We start from the raw sequence: 19,170 nt of genomic DNA, 5'->3' as shown, positions 1-19,170 counted from the left end.
CTGCACTGATTTCAGGAATGGATTTTTTTGTTTTTATAAATCTGAGTGATGTGGTTTGCATTCCAAAAAAACCCACGTTTGAATGCTGGCTTAAAAAAGGAGCCCTTTTCTTTATTCTTCTATTTAGGCCCAACTGCGAAAAAGACAAGAGTCTGAGAGTCCTGGTGAAGTGAATTCTGCTCAGTTGTTCAAATCCCCTAAACCGCAACTGCAGCTTGGAACTCCTGGTAGCAGACTGCTGCCCTCCAGTGTGGAGAAGCAGGACAGGTGAGAGACTTCCAGTGTCAGAAAGATGCTAATAGTCATTTTGGTGAAAGAAAAAAATAATGCAAGTATGCTTCCCAAGGCTGTAGGGGAAATTGTATATTTCTTTTTCGGTAGTGAGTTTTCATAAGTAAATAACAATATTTTTTTTTTCTATATCTTAGGTCAGAAGAAAAGTCTCCTCAGTGGCTGAAGGAGCTGAAATCAAAGAAGAGACAGAGCCATTATGAGAATCAGGTTTGAAAAGGTATATCCCTACAGGAAGAGGGGCTTTGCTAAGTGAAAGTACACAGTGATAAAAACACACATGAAAAATGTTTCCTTAATGTGTCAGTATGGTCACTCTGAAAGCATAAACACTGAAGCATACTTGGCATGAAGTGTGCACCCAGGAACGTAAAGTAATTGTGTTAATTCAGAGCAGGTTTTTGTAGAAGTGAAGTTTTCATTCACAGGTGATACAGTTTCCCTGATTCTCTGCAGATAATTCCTTTTTTTAACAACACTTGGACTGGTGGTGCTGCAATTTCATAGTGCTTCCATCAAGCAAGAATGGTCAAGTCACCGAATAACTGAGGCTTGCACACATTTTGAAAACCTTGGTGTGTGTTGTTTCAGCCGTGTTCTGGGTAACTCTTGAGTGTTTAGGGCGTTAAATAGGACAAGACCAAGATGACACTAGGACAGCAGTATGCATTTGTAGGGGCTTTCTGTAACAGACACGGTTTGTGTGTAAGACAAAGCAGACACAGCAGGGTGTGACTGCTCTCCTGACCATGTCATACCGTTACTTCAGTTGCTTCTGTTTTTTTCTTTCCAGATAGCGATTCTAACTAGAAGAAGATAAAGAAGTTTAACAGAAGCCTTAACTCATCTGAACCTAAAATTCACGTCATGTTGCTGCTGTTTGCTTCCTGCCTCAACTGCTATGTGCATGGTGCCTTCCTGTTTTGTGGAGAAAGCTGCTTAATATTCATAGTCAAATACAAAGCTGTATCTTTTCAGATATGGGAGGATAGTCAATTTAGACCTGCCTGAAAGAAGAACTGGTGGTTCATAGTTAGCACTTCAGAAAGTCTTGAAAGATAGTAATATTTTATCTGGGAGTGCTGTGCACCAGAAAAGTCCCCTTGCTGTTGAACAAAGGCTACATTTCTACGTAGGTGTTCAGCAACTCAAAAGTGTGACTTTTGGTAGACATGTGAGGTGTAAGGCTGGGCTTTGTGTTTGTTTATGAAAATAACAATTTTAATCAAATTTATCTTTTTTTGTGAAAAAATAGTAAGCTCCTATTTAGAATTAAGTTTGTGGAAGGTGAGAGTGAAAGAACAAATTATGTTTACTGCCATATTGAAAAAGGAAACTTGATTATTTTTTGTAAAAAGTATTTTTGATTGGCTTATATTTACATGTGATCTGCTGACCTAGCAGATGAATATAATTTTTAGATGAACAAAATGTTAACTTTTGTCACTCTTGAAATGGTATATTCTGTGTTTTGTCAGCATGTGGAATAATTGCTTCATTGGAATGTCTTTCCTGAAGAGGATCAAGCAATAATGTCAACGAGTTCTCTTTAAAAAAAAAAAATATAATAAAATATGTAAATACTGTTTTTATAACAAAAAAGGAAGCGAAGAGGGAGGATGTTACACTCATATCAGGGTTCCAGTTAATTGTTGAATGTCACTTTAATAGCAATTTGGATAGTCCCACTTCACATTTTTATTTGTTAATCTGTAAATACCAGGTTTATGTTTTTATTTTTATGCTGATTTTGTGAGATAACCTAAATGTGATCTTCAGTTTCTTAGATGATTTACTTTTTTTCTTTTGGTAAGTCTGATGTTATAGCGGTATAGGTATCTCATGCACAACACGGGTGTTACAAATACCACTAATAACTCTAATATGTTAATATCTTTGAATACAGATTCTGAAATATCAACCAAGATGTCCACTTAAGACCTACTTTATTCTTTCCCCAAATAAGTGCTCTTTTTAGTAAACCTTTTAAAATGTAGCCCGACGAGGGAGGTTGTTCTGTTGTGTCAGTATTCCTCACGACTCGACTAAGAAAGCAGCAACGTGGGAAAAACAAAGGGAGACCGGAGCTGGCCCTAAAGCCATGGGGACCGTGTGACAGTGGTGGGGCTGAGTGGGAGCAGATGCTGCTCCTTGTGTTGCACTTCCCAGTGTCCTGCTGATGGGCTTTTGTAGATGTTAATGATAAAGCACCAGCACTTGAACTCATTTTCCTTTTTTTTTTTTTTTTTTTTTTTTTTTTTCCTAATGATTGGTGTTTGGAAAAGCTTGGTGTACGTGGGGGGTTACCACAATGGTGCATCTGCTAGCCAGAGTGGCATGCCTGGTCTGATGTCTATCAAGCTTGTAGCTGCCAAAATCATGTGCCAATTCTTCTCATGGAGGACTCACAGATGAGGTGATTTTTAGTCCCAGTCTGCTCGTAGGAAATAACAGCATTATGTCAGGAGACAAGTCCCATATGCGCGTGTATCTCTCCCAGATTTAGTTCTGGGAGCAGCTCCCTGTACTTCATGGAGGTGAAATGTAAATTCTGTGATGTAAAACAAATCTTTACTTGCTGCTTTGCCCTATTTCACATCAGAGCCGTCCCTTCTAATGACTGAGAAATGATCACCCAAGACTTCTGCCAAGTGTTTCACTCTGTGTGGCTTTTAACCCTGGGCAATGGGAGATGGACTTCCATTTGAATGCAGTTGATTAAAGAGCGACTCTTGGCTAATTTTAAATATTGCACATATTTTCTTCCCTCTTCTTTAGGTGATGGTGGAAAAGGCAACTCTTAAAGATAAGCTTTGCATATGTGTCTTTCGGGATATTTTTTATTTTTCTTATGGCAGCACTCGAGGGTACCATCAGTTGTATACCATGTGCGGCACGCGTGCTTCGGTCAGCCCTGAGCAGCAGTGTTTGCAGGTGTGAGAGAAGAATGATGATTCCTTTTCTTACTCAGATGAAGTGGGGCTTACTTTAAACAGTATGTAGAAATCAGGTAAATTCCCCCTGCTTATGAGAATATTTACACAGGCTTGATTTTTTTTTTTAATTCAGCAGGCTGACAGTATTGCATTACCAATAGTTGGAGGACTTACTTGTTCTTGGTCTAATAAATGAAGGCCAGAAATTCTGTAACTGCAGTGTTTGCTCTGTGTTTGAGGCAACTGAGGGAATTAATACTAGGTTTCCACAAAGCCCTTTGAATGTGTATGCATTTCCACATCTGCTTGGACAATGCACTGAAACTTACTGTATTTTAGTAGTTTAACCTACTACTGAGAAATGTTTAATGCTTAAATGTCTGATTAAAAAGCATCTTTAGAATGTTGTTGAATGGGAAAGTGTTTTTTCTGCTCTATCATTTCTTTATATTGTACATGGATTAAATATCTACTTCTCTTCAGGTTATCATTATGTAATAAAAGATATATAAATATGTTGTTACTTAAATAATAGAACATACTGTAATACACTTTATATAATTCTATTTTAACTCCAAATAATGCTTGTTTGAATTCTTTATGCTTTCACTTTTGTTGCCACATACTTTCTGGGTTTTTGTGCTTTTAATACAAGATGGGAGTGAGCTCTTAGCTTCAGCACTTTCTTCAGGTACGCTTTTTCATTAATTACTGGAACCTGCCTTAGAGCAGGTTCCAGCTCTTGTCCTAACAGTGTCTGAGCAATGGGGAGCATAACGGAGATCCTGGCCCTCCCTGGGAAGTGCAGTGCCCTCATCCATTCCATTACAGCTGCTCAGCTTTTTTTGCTTGCTCAAAAAGCTGCCTCAACATAATGTTTTTTGAGAGTGAAATTACATGTTTTGTGTAATTTATACATGCTTCTTTCCTGATTGCACTTCTCTTGTTATTACCAGAAATCCTCCCTCTGTTTTAGTTGGTCAGTTGAGGTTTTACACAGCAGTTGTTGGCATCTCCACTTGCGGATTTCTTCCTTTATATTTTTCGGTTTGCGAATTCACCTTTTTAAGGTCTGTGTAGCTTTAATTGGAGGCCTTCAGCTGTTGGGAGTCCTGCTGGTTTGGGTTTACTTCCTGCAGAGAAAGAGGCAACGTTTCTGTCCTTCAGCCTTTGAAGTCTGAAACCTTTTTATAAAGGTTATAAAGGTTAATTCCTATAGGAATTACACCCCCCACCACCACCTCTTTGCTTGGACAAAAGTTTGTTTCACCTTTTTGTTTGCAGACAGTTATCAGCAAATTTAAGTGCATTGTGTGTCGGATTTTTAATGCAAACTGTTAACTGGCCATTTCATCTGGAGCAGCAACATCTTTTAGTTTATAGCCTTTCATACTTGTGCAAATCCACTGAAACATGCCTCCCGTCCTAGGTGTAAAAGTGAGGGATGTGGCTTGTTGTGAAGATTTTAAATGGAGGGCTGGTATACCAAAATAGCTTGGTGGGGATCAGGGCAGCTCTGAGATAAATATAATATAAATAGTTTAAATACAGTGCTTTAAAAGCCTGTGCCCCCGTAAAAGGCACTTTGTCTCTGTGCCTATTGCTATGAAAAAAACCTGGTGCTGATACCACAGTGTTACTGCCCTTAGCGTTGCCGCACATAGGAAGTGAGAGGGTCTTTGCAAAGGTTTGACCTGACCCTGTGGAGCCAGAGGAACCGTGTCTGAGCTCCCACTGCCCATGGTACCCTGCAGGCAGGCAGGGCGCGGCACTGGAGCAGAGCAGGATTGCCAGCATGGACTAGGCTGGATCTGGTCTTGGAAAAATTGTAGTCTGTTGAATGTGGTATTTTGGGAGGTGGCAGAGTGTTCTCCGCACGGTGTTTGCTGGTCACTTACTGCGGACACCTAGCTTTGGAGAGTGAGGCCGCCCTCTGTCCCAGCGTGGCTGGCTCAGCGGGGAGCTGGGGGGCTGCAGCCCTTCGGCAGGGGCTGTGCCGCGGGGCAGAACCTGCGCGTTGGCCCGCCAGCCCCGGTGAATGAAATCAACTGTTCCAGTGAGAGCACGGTGGTGTCACCATAACTGCTCGCCTGAAGAAGTCACCAGCGATGGCTGCCTGTGCCTGCCTGGAGGACACCTGTGCCAGCCCGTGGTGCAGGCGCAGCGAAGCAGCCTCGGCCACCCTGGGTCCCAGGGATGTCACTCCGGACGCTGCCTCTGGGCTGAGTGCTGCGGGGGGGGGCTCGCTGTCCTCGAGTAGAAATGTTGTGAAGGAAAAACGTTTGTTTTCTGATTGACTTGAGCTCTGCGCTCATGACAGCTGTCCATTGTCATTTTTCCTATATCTTCATGTGAATTAAGGGAACAAAGGTGGGCTTTTGGGGAGGACAGGGCTTCTGGGGCAGAAACCAGCCTCTGTGGAGCTTTGACATGGATTTGGGGATACAGTGTTCTGAGACCTCTCAGCTGGCACTGCAGAGTCCAGGAACCTCCGGTCCAACCTAGTTCTGCACTGGTACGAGCGGAGAGGGTCCATGGTGGGCATCCTTTCCGAGGTGGGGCTGGAAAAAGCTGGTCGTGGTGAGCACTGTTCCTGAGCACACCCAGCTGCTCATGTCCCCTTTGCCCCCTCCTGCCACCATTCTCTTAGCTCAGAGTATTCTTGCCAAAATATCATCTGAAGTAACTTGTGATTCCTCTGGTGGGATTGGAGAAGGAGGAGAGACAAAGTCTAATGGCCTACGGAGTCTTTCTGTATTAAACATGATGGTATCATGCCTGTTTTTGAAGGAGCTATTGTATAGGTTTAAACTTTTTATCGTACCACATAGCCTTATAGAATTTGTAAATATGGGTCACAATAAATATATTGTGCTATACAAAATACTTTGTATTACATAGTTTCCTAAGTAATAAAGATATTCTGGCTGTTGTGTATTGTACTGTACACTTACGATTCAAGTTCAGTTTTATCACATATTAAGAAAAAAATATTTTCTAACACTATATTGTAAGCGTTTCTCAAAGGGCTTTAGGAGGCTGACAGCAAAAGGAAATTGAGTTCTGTTAGGAAGAGAAATCAATGAGAGCTAGTGCCCCTTCTGCCATCTTTTTTTAATTGCCTTATCCATGTGCAAGCTCTGTGAGTTTGGGAGAGGAAGATTCGAGGGCACTGCAGCCACTACAGACCTAAGTGTAATGAGGACACTGGCAAGGAATGGACTGGTAAGAAAAATTCTCTATTTCTAATGCTGTTGTGCCTGTGTCTTTTACCAACTTAACTCATTTTGTGTTCTCCTTTGAGTCCTCCTTCTATACAGAAGTGATTTTATATTCTACAGCTGAGCAGTTTCATATTCAGAGAAAAGATGAAAAGGAACTGCAATAAAAATGGACTCTATTCAACTGCTGTCTGTGCTGGGGTCTTCGTAGGTACCAGTGTCACTTGAATAATGACGAGAGGTGAGCTGGCAGTTGCGCTTCAGTTTAGCTTTACGTTGCTGAAACCCTTACCCACCCCACCCCTGCTCCTGTGTGCTGGAGCTGTGCAGCATCCCACAGGCGTGCTCCGATGGGGAAGGCAGATCCTTGGGAGGCCATTTGTCTTGTCCTTCATCAGAAACTGCAGCAATGGGCAGTGGTGAAAAGAGCGGTGATGGTGGAGCGCAGCGCTGCAGCAGGCGCTGGGTGCATCGTCTCTGCCGTACTGCACTTGGTACATCACACCGGGGCTCGCCCTGCTGGGTGCTGGGGCCCAGCCTCCCCAGGAGAGCAGCCAGCGTGGCTGTACGTCAGTGGTGGGATGGGGATGAAGAGCCTCACCATAAACTGCTCCCATGCGTGGTAGGGTACAGCAAATTGCAGCAGAGGGCTCCAGCTGGGCGCTGCCGTGGATGGGACGCTTTTCTGGCCACCTGCCATTTTAGGCCAACTCCAAGTTTGTCCAGCCTGGCCAAGTGGCTTTTTGGCAATTTTGGTGAACGTTTCACGCGTAGTTCTTAGTTTCAAGATGAGATGCGCCCAGAGCAGGTAGAAAATCCTGCAAGAGGTAGTAAAGGGAGATGCGTGCGGTTGAACACAACTTAGCATTCCCTGCAAAAGGGGGAATCCGGTCCACTGTGAGCCCAGTAAAAAGCTCTCGGCTTGGCATCTGCTGTGGAAGGACTGTGCTTTTCCCGTGTTAGATCACACTTTGCCTGTGAAGACGGATGAATCCCTGTGCAAGGCACTTGGCTCCCGAAAGACCTTGTTATGCACCCCAGGGCATCCCAGGAAATGTGCAGCACAGGGAGAAGGGCTGGGGTGCAGTGAAGGAAAAGGGGTTTGATGGAGATAACCTTCCTGGTAAGGATCAAAGCTGAAGCAAGAACCCAAATCTTGAGTGCCATTTGTGCCCTTGCTGCCCCGGCCTCCCTGCCTTCCTTCCAGCAGAGCTCCAGGGAGCTGACGCTGACCCCATGTCCCATCTTGCATTCAAGCCCAAACAAACCGTAAATATTTTGCACAGTTTTTTGTTTTGCACTGTGCTTGGTTTCTAGGCTAAACCCTCCCTTTAACTGCTGATGGGAGAGTTTTCCAGAGAACCTGGCAAGAAGCAGCGTGAACGTGCTGATGTGAATTTCGATGTTAATCTTCTGTAAATCGAGTGGCACATTTTTAAGGGACAGCCGGGAGAAATCTGAATAACGTTTCCATAGCACGCTGCGAGCCCATGCTATTGAGATGAAATCTCATGGATGGAATTCAGTAGACGCAGCTGCTGTATCAGCGTCCAAATAATGTGCTGTTCTGTTCAGAAGCAACCCATAAATAGCAGGGCTGCCCGCGCTGGCCGGCAGAGCGGAACCACGCCGGGAGAGGTAGCGGCGGCACTGCTTGGACTGGAAGGGGCTTTAAAAAAGAATTAGCATGTCTGAGTCGAGGTCTCACTATAGCGAATGTTTTGCTAATGCTTGGCAAGAAGTGATGCTGCAGGGTTTTGATTAAGGACGCCGGTCAAACTTGGTTTCTTTTGTTCATCTCCTATTAACCTCTCGACAACCCCTCGCGTTAGCGTGGCGAGAGCAGGCGGGGGAGGAGTGTTCGGCCGGGGTTTCCTATTTGAGTAGGAACTTTGTGAGATGTTCCTGGAGAGCAAGGAGGGGGCTCTTGCTGCTGTCCTACCAGCCAACGTGGCAGTGGCAGCTCCAGCTGCCAGGGTCTGCTGCTCCCCGGGATGCTGGGCTGCGGGAGCACTGTAGAGCCGTCAGAGTTACGTTAGCAGGGAAAGATGTCAGCAGCTGGGAGCTGAAACCCGGCAAATTCCTGCTCGAAACAAAGGACAGGCTTTTAGACATGAGTTAAATGAGCAACTGGGCGAGCTGCCCAGGGTCAGAGGGGGATCCCGTGTCACTTGGAAGATGGCTTGATTCAGTCAGGGGCTCTTTGGCCCCGCGGTGATGCCCGGGTGAGGACGCAGGGCCTGTGTGCAGGAGGGAGAGGAGGATGGATAACGGCACTTCCTGCCTGCCTGGACATCCTTGGGGATTTATGGCTGCTGCACTCAGGGGAACCGCGTTAACTTTTGCTACCTGTTCCCATGCCAGCTTCATCTTTTGTATTTTATTGACTACTTTATAATTTAAAGACTGATACCTCACTTAAAAGCGATGCTGTATTAACCTCCTACAATTTGGGTTTTGCAGGCACGATGACTGAGCAGCAAAGTCCCCCTGAGCAGATGGCGACTGGGGAGGGTGCTGGTGAGCGAGGTGGCAATTACAAGGTATACTGGGGGAACTGGTTACAGACGGACTTTGGGTGACGCTGTAGGTCACTCTGTGCTGCAGCGTGCTGGTACCAGTGCCAAAGTGTTGCAGGTCATGCTGGGGAAGCTAGCGGCCTCCAGCTCTCCTTGTGCAGCCAGCCGTGTTCATGTTGCTGCTCCGATAAATCTCCTCGCCCACCAAGCCGAGCTGTGTGGGGCTGCGGGCCGGGGAGGGAGGCTTTGGTCGGGGGATTTGCTGCTGCCTGGCAATTGCTCGCTGCGTTTCTGGCTGCCAGTACATTTGCCTGCTGGTCTGGCGTGCAGCTGTGCAGCGTTTTAATCCAGGAGATCAAGTATCCTGTCACGGCGGGGACTGGCTGTAGGTCTGAGCAGTGAAAGTCCTTGGGCATATTTTTTTAAGGTTCTAATTTTTACGCTCGTAGGTTGGTTAGAGGTAAACCAGCCATGGGTGTTGCAATGGCTGCAGTCCTGGATGGGGAAGGCTGGAGGTGGGAGCAGATCCTGAAAATGGGCTAATGAGGTGCCAGGAGCTTGGGCTTCTTACTGCTTTGGGGTAGAAAGAAGGTCCGAAGGACCACAGGTGTCACCTCCGTCCCTTGATACCTGCCATCATGTGGTGTCTGCAGGAGGCTCTGCCCTTGTCCTGGGCTCAGGGGTTTCAGCTAGAACCACTTGAGGGCAGGGGCTGGGTGTGCCTGGCCACACATGTGCATAGCCTGGCTGCCGTGCTGTCCCTCCTGGTCCCCGAACTGTGCCAGGCGCCCTGGACCCTGCTCCCCGCCATGCTCGGGCTGCTGGCACTGACTCGTCCTGCAGCTCAGCCCTGAAGCTCTGCTGAGAGCAGGAGGTCTGGGGGAGGTGTTGTGGTTTCTGCACCTGGCAGGGTTTAGAGGAAAACACCAAAAAATGAGCTTGTTCCAGTCCAGGCCAGGGGAAGAAATGGATTTGGAGGGAACAGCGAGAAGGAAATGATGGGCTGTGACTGACTGGGGGGCAGGAGACTGCAGCCCACAGCCCCGGCCGCCTTAGCACAAACTCAGCGTTTTTGATGCTGTATTTGAGCCAGTCAACTTGTTTTTTAGCCTGTCACAGACAAAAGACCAGCCTGTGTTTTACTGAGCAAACATCTCTGGCCCATACACAGCTGTGGAGCAAAGCCCAGGAGCCGTCTGTCGCGGCAGACACACGTGGTGGGATCTGGCTCTGCCATGGGGGGGGGAGGGACGTCGGTGTGGGGCAGCAGGGATGGAGGAGACGTGGCCAGAGCGCTTCACTCTGCTGCTGCTTGCATCGGCCAAGGAGCGGGGAGGTTCTGCACTCGTGCAGGGTGTTCACCTGGCAATGTGGCTGCAGCAGCAGCTGATGGCATCTCTCCCCACTTTAGATCACGATCTACGAGCTGGAGAATTTCCAGGGGAAGAAATGTGAGCTGACAGAGGAGCTCCCCAACATCACCGAGAAAGAGCTGGAAAAGGTCGGCTCCATCCAGGTGGAATCTGGCCCGTAAGTCTGTGGAGCGGGGGATGGACAAACCCCAGTGTGGGGGCAGGGAGAGCATCCCCCTGCAGTGCTGCTTTGTGCTGGGGCACTCTGCCCTGTTGCACAGGTGGCAGTGCCATCCCCAACCCTCTGGTCCCGCAGGTGGCTGGGCTTTGAGCGGCAAGCCTTTGCCGGGGAGCAGTTTGTGCTGGAGAAGGGGGACTACCCACGCTGGGACTCCTGGTCCAACAGCCACAACAGCGACAGCCTGATGTCCATCCGTCCCCTCCAGATCGTGAGTAGTGGCTGTGTTGGGGTGTCTGTGCCCTCATGGACAAGCAGCAGGGCCACAGTGGTGGGGACCACCAGGCTGGGAGGGTCTCAGGGGGCTGGGGGTGTACAGGACAGCCCCTGATCCGTGCCCTCCCCCAGGACAGCCCCGACCACAAGATCCACCTCTTTGAGAACGCCGGCTATACTGGGCGGAAGATGGAGATTGTGGATGATGACGTCCCCAGCCTCTGGGCCCACGGCTTCCAGGACCGCGTGGCCAGTGTCAGGGCCCTGAACGGAACGTAAGGATGGTGGCAGCAGGGGCACATCCCATGGCACCATGGCTGGTCCCCTCAGGGTGGTGACAGCAGTGCCTGCCACAGCCACCCAAGTGGAGATGGGGCAGATGTCCCCATGATGCTGCTCCTGCCCATCACATACTTTGCTCCCTTCCCACTGCTACTCTTTCCCTGGCCCACAGGGAGTGATGAGGACCAGGGCAGTGTCCCTAGGGCCCTGTGACAGCTCCTTGCCCTGACCTCCTCCAGTACATTGCTGCTGGAGCAGTGCAGCCGAGGCCCCTTCTCCCTGGGTTCTCCAGCCGCTCCTGCCAGGGTGGCATTTCCCACTCGTGCTCTGCCTCTCAGCCTTGCTGCAGTGGCACTCAGTGGCGATGGAGCAGTGGCCCTGGAGAGTGCAGAGTGCCATAGAGCATCGTGTGGCTGCCTGCCGGTGCCTCTGCCTTGGCCTCTGGGGTGGTACGGGAATATTGCCCCTGCTCAGCGGTGGGGGATGTACCCACGGGGTGGGGAGCTGCAATGGAACTGACCCTGGGGCACTGCTGAGCACTGCCTCTGTCCCCTGCAGGTGGGTGGGCTATGAGTACCCTGGCTACCGGGGCCGCCAGCACGTCTTTGAGAAGGGCGAGTACCGGCACTGGAACGAGTGGGATGCCAACCAGCCCCTCATCCAGTCTGTGCGTCGCGTGCGGGACCAGCAGTGGCACCAACGGGGCTGCTTCGAGAACAGCTGAGGGACGCCCCAGCCCCGTGCTGCCTGTGCCGGGGGTTGGCTGATGTGACGCCGCCGGCTGATGCCATGACCTTAGTGTTTTTTTGTGCAAAAACCTCAATAAAGCTCTGAGCTGGAGGCTGCCGGGGGCCTGCCTGGTCCTGGGCTGGGGTCATGCTGGTGGGGGGTGCTATGATTGGAGATGTGGATGGGTGCCATGGCAGTGCCCCCAGCATCTCCTGTGCACAGCAGACGCAGGAAAAGAACGAGTATTTGCAGTTACATAAAGGCTTTCCAAAAATAACCCCTGGTGGTACTGTGGCGTGGTGCTGGCGTGGCCACTGTAGTGGTGAGCCCCATGCTGGGGGCAGCCCAGCCCGGGGGGTGGTCTCGGGAGACTTGCCTGGGGTTTTTCCCATACCTCTGCCCCTTCTCAAAGCATCACCGGAGGAGCTCTGCTCATGGCTCCTTCCCACTTTCGTCAGCCCTGCCCGCTCCCCTGCGGGAGGGTGTCCAACCCAAAGACCATGGTGGTGGCAGGGGGATCCTGGGTAACACTGGCAGCCATGGGGCCGGGGTGGCCCCAGGACCAATGGGGATGTGGAGGACGGCTGTTCCCAGGCACTGCCAGGCTTCACGCACCCCAAAGGCGCACCCACCCCAGGCCAGGGCTGTGCCCAGACCCAGCACTCCACAGGGCATCCAGCCCGGCCCTGAGGAAGCTTCTTCCCCCGCACCCAGGTTCTTGCTCCCTGGGGATGATCTCTCTGACGTGTGGGGCAACTGTTTTGGTTGCAAAGGCAGGGGCTAGAGACGCGCCCACCCCCTCCCCGCCCTGGCCCCGAGCCACGTGCTCTGAGGATGCTGGCAGGGAGCTGGGCATCCCAGCATTGAGCATCTTTGGCCGTCCAGGCAGAGGTGCAGAGCCCTGCTGCGGGTCACAGCAGCCACGCTGGGGGACTGCTCGGGGCTGGTGGCAGAGATGGGAGACGGCTCCAGGCTGCTTAAGCACTTTGTGCCGGTCAACAAACAGCCATGCCAGAGCTTTTCTTCTTTGGCCTGGCTTTGCAGCTATTAAAGGACATTTTATGGCCCTGAGCCGCACTCGATGCTTCCAGGACAGTCCATGGGGCCGTGGGTGGCTGCGCCTGCCTGCAGCATCGCTGCTGCCTGTGGCTGAGATGAACTAAAACCAGCCTGGCAGAGCCAAGGGGAAGGAATCGAAGCCCAGCAGAAGCTGTGCCAAGCACTGTGTCTGCCACTTGCTGGGGTGCATGAGGGGCTGGGACATGCCCAACAGCAGCTGCAGGGATGCATGTGCCCTGCGCTGGGGCCTGGGGCAGGTCCGTGGGGATCCTGGGCTGGGGACCGCTATGAATTAGCCCAGGAAGATGGGGAGGGCAGCGGCTGGATCCCTCTGTAGTGCTGTAGCTGGAGGCACAGAGAACAGAAAAGGATGGCGGCAGAGCTGGGAGCATTGTAGGGGCTTCCTCAGAAACCTACCTGCCAAAACCTGTCCACGGCGTGGCGTGATTTCTTTCAGAGCCACACAGTTGCCCGTGGCCCCTGCAGCCCCGTGAGGCCCCATCGTCCACGGCTGGGGCTGCTGCAGACCACAGGGACAAACCCCTCAGCACATGACAGCCAGGGCAGGCTCTGGTGGCAACACCCTGATGGGGGTGACCCTGTGTGTGGCTGTCCTGGGCGCCGGGGCTGAGCTAGCAGCCAGAAGTGCTGCTAGGGGAGCTGCAGCACATCATCTGTTGCAGGACCCCCATTAGATGTTGTGTGCAAGAGAGCTGCTCTGGGCCACGTTAGCACTGTGTGACACTTGCTGGGGTGACAAGGGAGTGACCCACTCCTCTGGGAGGTGAGAGAGAGCTGTGGGAGTCTGATAGCCATGTTGTCATGCCCCCGTCCCACTGGGAAACTCACTTTGCTGCAGCAAAAGTCAGCACACAGGCCTGACGCGTCTCCCCAGGTCAGGCAGCAAGATGCCAGCAAAGGGGTTTTGCTGCTGCCCTAAACCCACAGCCCGGCTATGGGGGCGTGCCCCAGGCTGTGAGCCCCTGCTCTGTCCTTGGCTCTGTCCCGCCGTGATGGAGGAGCTTCCGTGCTGCTGCTGCTGCTGCCCCGCGGGGTGGGTGCTTCTCGGGGCCCCAGAAGGGTGGGGGATACGAAGGGAGCAGCCCAGCACGCAGGTGCCCCCGCGCTCAGGCTGAGGGTGCTGCCCTGCTGCTGCCAGGACCAGCTCCTGCCCCTGGCTGTCCCCAAAGCCCCTGGCTGGCTGTGGGAGGTGGCCGCGGTGCCCCCAGGCTCAGGAGCCTCGCAGGGTCCCTCGGCAGCGCTCCCTCGCTGGGGATGCAGACGGGCAAAGCCAGACGTTTACCAGTTATTTGAAGGCTCGTTTTATCGCGCATGGAAAGAGCCAAGTTCAGCAGTTTTCGGCCGTTCCAGCGGCGGGGTGGCTTGCTGGTTTGTTGGAGGGATAAAGTCTCTGGCTCCAAAACTCCTGAAGCAGGGCTGGCGGGCGCTTTGTTTGCAAGGGCCGGTCTGGGTCTTGGCATGCATTCGGCTGATGCATGCAAACTCCAAATCTCCTTGCCAACAAACCCAACAAAGCGGGCGACTCGAATGTGAAAGCTAATGAAATAACTCCCCGACTTGGTGTTTGGGGAGACAAAGGCTGCGGCTGATCAGCTGACCTTGGTTTTCATTGGGTTTTAATCCAGCATTCTCGCTTTGAATCATGCTTTAACTATTTTGTAAATAGTTTTGGCACCGTTCTTCTGTGGCTCGGTATAAATTCCACCTCTCGGCCCCAGCCCTTCACTGGCTCAAGCGGGTACTGGTATAACTGGTAAGACTTTTCTATTTATTGTCCTCTTTTTCGTCGTTGCCTCCTCCCAACCCCGGGTGCTGGAGCTCCCTCCCGCAGTACTGGGCAGAGGTGCGGGGCTGGCAGTGGGGTGCAGGCACACAGTGGGGTGAGCCATGGGGATGGTCCTGTCCCTGCAGCCCAAACCGGGCGGCCAAAGCAGGAGCACTGCTGCCCGGCCATGGCTCGGTTTTTGTTTTATTGGGAATGAGCCGTTTTCACCTGGTTTGTAGCCTGATCAGATACAGGGCATCCCACTGGACTTGAGGATGAGGGTCCTTCGTAGGGGCGGCTGTGCCGGGCAGAGCTGGGAGGTCTTGCACCAGTGACCCTGGACGCACATGGCAGGCTGGTGGTGGGAGCCCTGGTGCTTCTCCCCATCACCTCTTTCAGGCACCTGTGTGGGACAGGGAGTCCTCAGCTGTCATTTTGTCACTTGCTGGGCAGGGACAGCACAAAAAGCCTTGACTGCAGGGGCTGGGCTCTGCTGGAAATGCCCCGGGCTCCTGGGTCCCCTTCCTCTGGGCTGGAGACCCTTTGCAGGTCCCATCACAGGTGATGCTGCCCTAGGACCATTGCCTGGGCTCCTCCACGAGCCTGGGGAGGTTTGTGGTGCCCAGCAGCCTTGAGTATGGACTGGTCCTGGTGAACCCAGCCTGTGCCCACCCTGCCGTGAGCCATAGCCCTGGCACCCCTTCTCCCTTTCCCTGCAACTCAGCGGCAAGGAGCAGTCGGTGGCCGGGCGCTGAGCAAGCAGTGGGGTACGGACAGGGGGCTGTGAGCACGGTTCCGGGTGCATCCTCAGTGGCAGCTTGTAACCCACTGAGTTTTCCTCCCAAGGCAGCGGACAACCCAGCTTATGATGGCTTCCGAGCACCAAATGCCAGCCTCCAAGCAGCAGCAAGCCAGCTCTAAGGTCAGTGTGTGGCTTCTCAGCTCTGCAGTGGGGCCGGGGCACCCTCGGCCTCACCGAGTGCCCAAATCATCCCCCTGGGACGCTTCTGGGGAGCAGCTGAGCTGCAACGATGCAGCCCCTTGCCAGCATCTCCCGACTGGCATCAAGCATGGCCGGCTGCGGAGCAGAGCTGTTTGCAGACGGATGAGGGCACGGGGAGCGGGGTAGGACACGCTCAGATTTTTCTGGCATCTGATGGCCCCGGTGCAGGCGGAGCGGGTGGGAACGGATCAACTCCTAATCTCCCACCACCTCTGCAGACACAGCAGATCTGCTTCCTGCCACCCTGTGACCCATGAAATCTGTGCTGAGCTGGCAGCGCTCAGTCCCCGGGACTGCCCTAGTGCCCTCCCCGTGTGTGCGGGATGTCCTGCTTACTGCATCCCACCAGCGGCAACGATGCTCAAGCCAGAGCTGGGGGTCACTCACCTGAAGCCTGGTGTGAGCGCAGGCATCCCTCTGTGAGTTGTACTAGGGCGCTGGGCCAGTGCTGGCAGAGATCACAGACATCCAGTAGTGAGAGCTGCATATTCAGAGAGCTGGAAACATTGGTCCATGCTAGAAGGCTCGTTAAAAGCTGCTGAAGTGCAGGTTTTGGAGAGCAGCACGAGGTCTGGGCTGCAGCAGGCACGGGGCTGTGCTGAGCCAGTGACCAGGGACAGTGTGTGCCCCCCATGTCACATTGCCAGGGACAGCATGCCCTGCTCTGAGGCTCCCGCTCTCTTCCAGATCGCCATCTTCGAGCAGGAGAACTTCCAGGGCCGCTGCCATGAGCTCAGTGGTGCCTGCCCCAACCTGAAGGAAGCCGGCGTGGAGAAAGTGGGCTCCATCCTCGTGCATTCTGGACCGTATGTGCTGGGGGGGCATGGCAATGCGTGGGAGGGAGGCAGGGGCTGGGATGTGAAGGGGATGTCGCTGCTGCTGCCGGCACCCGCACTGCACCCCAGATTTCATGTAGCCAGCGTTGCTGTGCTACTTGCCTGCCTTGCCCCTGCGGGTGCCTGGTGGTGGGGGTGCCAGCGGGTGAGCAGGGGGTGCCCAGCAGCAGGTGTCCCCCAGCCCTGCTCGGTGCGGGGGAGGCTGGAGGGGTGTGGGCATGGGTGTGGATTGGATTGTGGTGTTACCCGCAGTTTGGTTTCCTTCTCTTCAGGCACAGGGACAGGTGGGGATGGCACCACCTTGGTGGCGCGTGGTGCTGCCGGTGGCACCCCCTCTCCCCACCCACCTGCTGACCCCTGCATGTGCTCGCAGAGGGAGGCTGTGGTCCCTAGGTGGGGGGCTCTGGGCAATGGGGAGCCCCTGAAAAGTGCCTGGGGAAGAGCCAGGGTAGGTTCCCTGCCTGCACCCTGCAGCCAGCAGTACCCAGGAACAATGGGGCAGCACAGCCTGGCAGCACAGCCCCAGCCAGGACATGTGGGTGATCCTGTCCTTCTGCGGGTCCCCAGGGACCAAGAATGAGTGGCCACCGTGTCCAGAGCAGCCACGCTGGCAAGCCCTATGGTGTTGTTGTCAGCAGGGACCTGGGACTGGCTGTGCCGGGCCCCGTGCGCTGGACGCAGGCATTGCCCCACAGGCAGGGCTGCCTGCTCCCACCCTGGCGCTGCCGCCAGCCCCGCAGCTGGCACCACGGTGCTCGTTTCCATTTTCCAAGAGGGAGCAGAGGGGTCTGCGCCCTGCCGGGGGGCACATCCTGAGGGTGTTTGCTGGGGTCTGTGCTGGGGTGCTGGCCCCTGCACCACTGCCCCATCTGAAGCTCATCCCCTGCTCTCTTCCAGCTGGGTGGGCTATGAGCAAGCAAGCTGCAAAGGGGAGCAGTTTGTGTTTGAGAAGGGGGAGTACCCCCGCTGGGACTCCTGGACCAACAGCCGGAGAAGCGACAGCATCACTTCCCTGAGACCCATCAAAGTGGTGAGAGCACCCAGACAGCCACTACCCACCCGCCAGACCAAGGTCTGCAGCCAGAAGTCTTCCCCAGCCTTCCCCCGCCCTCCCCAGCCCCGCGGGCAGAGGGGCACCCCCTCCTGCGCACCCTCGCCCCAGCCCTCGGGGCCCGGGGAGCCGGTGGGGGGGCGGAGGGAGCGCGGGGACAGGGGCAGTGGTAGGTGACCCCAGAGCGGAGGACATCTGCGGGTAAGTCTGGCAGTGCCCGTGCAGGTGCCGGCTCTCTGAGCTGGATGGAGGGATGTGGAGCAGCCATGGCACTGGTGGGAGTGGTGGCATGTTGTGCCAGCCCCTCACCTCGGTTTCCCCCTAGCCCTGGGCTTTGCCCCCCCTGCCCAGCCCTGGGTGCTGGCAGCCGCTGACACCCTGTTTCTGCTCTCCCCTCTGCAGGACAGCCAGGAGCACAAGATTGTACTCTATGAAAACCCCAGCTTCACCGGCAAGAAGATTGAAATCATAGATGACGATGTACCCAGCTTCCATGCGCATGGCTACCAGGAGAAGGTCTCATCCGTGCGGGTCCAGAGTGGCACGTGAGTACCGGAGTGGTGGGAACTGGGTGATGATGGAGCATCATGTGGCCGAGTAGCCTTGGCCATGCCATGCTGTGCCAGGCTGTGCCGTGGCTGCCAGGCCAGGTGACGGTGCATGACCCCTGTGCTTGCCTTGGCAGGTGGGTGGGATACCAGTACCCTGGCTACAGAGGCTACCAGTACCTGTTTGAAAAGGGGGACTACAAGGACAGCTCAGATTTCGGCGCTCAGCACCCCCAGATCCAGTCGGTCAGGCGCATCCGGGACATGCAGTGGCACCAGCGTGGCGCCTACCACCCCACCAACTAGAGCCCCTGGCCCGTGCCGGGGCGCGGGGAGCAGAGCAAGCTTTCCCCCAGCCGCCGCTGACCGCCGGTGGCCTCGCCTCTTGCCTCCCTCCGTGTGATGCACACCGCTGCTGAAGCAACTGAATAAAGCTTGGAGTTTCAAAGTCCCGGCTCTGGCCCCTTCATTCCTGGGGGACACAGAGGGACCCAACAGCGGGATGCTTGACCTGAACCCATGCTCCTGGGTGGGGAGGGGGGGCCCATCGCCGCACCCCAGTGGCATTCCACCTGCTCATGGCCAGCGGCAGTGCCCTGTCCACTGCCCGGCGCTGACAGCCCACCAAAGTGCCCGGAGGGAGGTGAGCTGGGGGCTCAGCGGGAGGGACGGGAGCTGCTCACATCTCCAGCAGCCCTGGGGGAGTCCAGCCCCACTGCGGTGGCTGTGGGGCTCAGCCCTGTGCTGGGGCACATGGCCAAGGGCGAGCGGCTCCTCCTCAGCCGTGCATCCCGCTGCGGGCAGCAAAGGTGTCCCTGGGACACCGTGGTGCCAGGGCAGACGCAGTGACAGCTGGGGGATTTGCCCGGATTTGCCCTCTCCATCAGGACACCTTCAAGCCAAATAACTGCTTTATTAGGCATTGTAAAGCTTAATTAGCAATAATGCTTTTATTTAGCATTAATAGCGCTTAAGAATGCTTTAATTATTTGCATCGTAAGTCGAGCAAAGGAAGCTGTGGGACGCCAGCCCCGCAGAGGAACCGCAGCCTCACGCAGCCCGGCCGGGGGCTGGGGACAGCGGTGGCGGTGGTGGCTGCTGCG

The 19,170-nt window shown here is 53.8% G+C and overlaps 3 protein-coding genes across 10 annotated transcripts in view; all 3 read left to right on the top strand.

Moving 5' to 3' along the window:
• The window catches only part of KIAA1671 (KIAA1671 ortholog), an 87,261-nt gene extending 83,627 nt beyond the window's left edge, over positions 1-3,634 (top strand). For all 5 annotated transcript variants that reach the window (XM_055795039.1, XM_027776933.2, XM_027776932.2 and 2 more), the window contains 3 exons: positions 128-267; positions 429-511; positions 1,085-3,634. In XM_055795039.1, the coding sequence (XP_055651014.1) occupies positions 128-267; positions 429-507 (219 nt within the window). In that variant the 3' untranslated portion in view covers positions 508-511; positions 1,085-3,634. The remainder of the gene's footprint in view (positions 1-127; positions 268-428; positions 512-1,084) is intronic.
• A 144-nt stretch (positions 3,635-3,778) lies between these two features.
• On the top strand, positions 3,779-11,898 carry CRYBB3 (crystallin beta B3). Its single transcript, XM_013305227.3, has 6 exons — positions 3,779-6,689; positions 8,912-8,991; positions 10,379-10,497; positions 10,636-10,768; positions 10,906-11,048; positions 11,614-11,898. Exons 1-6 carry the CDS (start codon positions 6,680-6,682, stop codon positions 11,777-11,779), a joined length of 651 nt encoding a protein of 216 aa, XP_013160681.1. The 5' UTR covers positions 3,779-6,679; the 3' UTR covers positions 11,780-11,898.
• Positions 11,899-14,451: 2,553 nt separating this feature from the next.
• CRYBB2 (crystallin beta B2) lies at positions 14,452-18,515 on the top strand. 4 transcript variants are annotated; one of them, XM_005230490.3, is made up of 6 exons: positions 14,452-14,617; positions 15,476-15,551; positions 16,320-16,438; positions 17,366-17,540; positions 17,922-18,064; positions 18,205-18,515. In XM_005230490.3, the coding sequence occupies exons 2-6, from the start codon at positions 15,495-15,497 to the stop codon at positions 18,371-18,373; spliced, it is 663 nt and encodes a 220-aa protein (XP_005230547.1). In that variant the 5' UTR covers positions 14,452-14,617; positions 15,476-15,494; the 3' UTR covers positions 18,374-18,515. The 4 variants fall into 4 exon arrangements, with proteins under 4 accessions (XP_005230547.1, XP_005230548.3, XP_027632786.1 ...); XM_005230491.4 differs by having other exon boundaries at positions 14,464-14,617; positions 17,366-17,498; XM_027776985.2 differs by lacking the exons at positions 14,452-14,617; positions 15,476-15,551 and adding an exon at positions 15,919-16,051 and having other exon boundaries at positions 17,366-17,498.
• Positions 18,516-19,170: the final 655 nt, after the last annotated feature.

Source organism: Falco peregrinus, chromosome 2 (genome assembly GCF_023634155.1).
Source record: "Falco peregrinus isolate bFalPer1 chromosome 2, bFalPer1.pri, whole genome shotgun sequence".
Lineage (NCBI taxonomy): Eukaryota > Metazoa > Chordata > Aves > Falconiformes > Falconidae > Falco > Falco peregrinus.
Note: the sequence above shows the minus strand (reverse complement) of the source record. Positions and strands in the feature narration are given on the sequence as shown.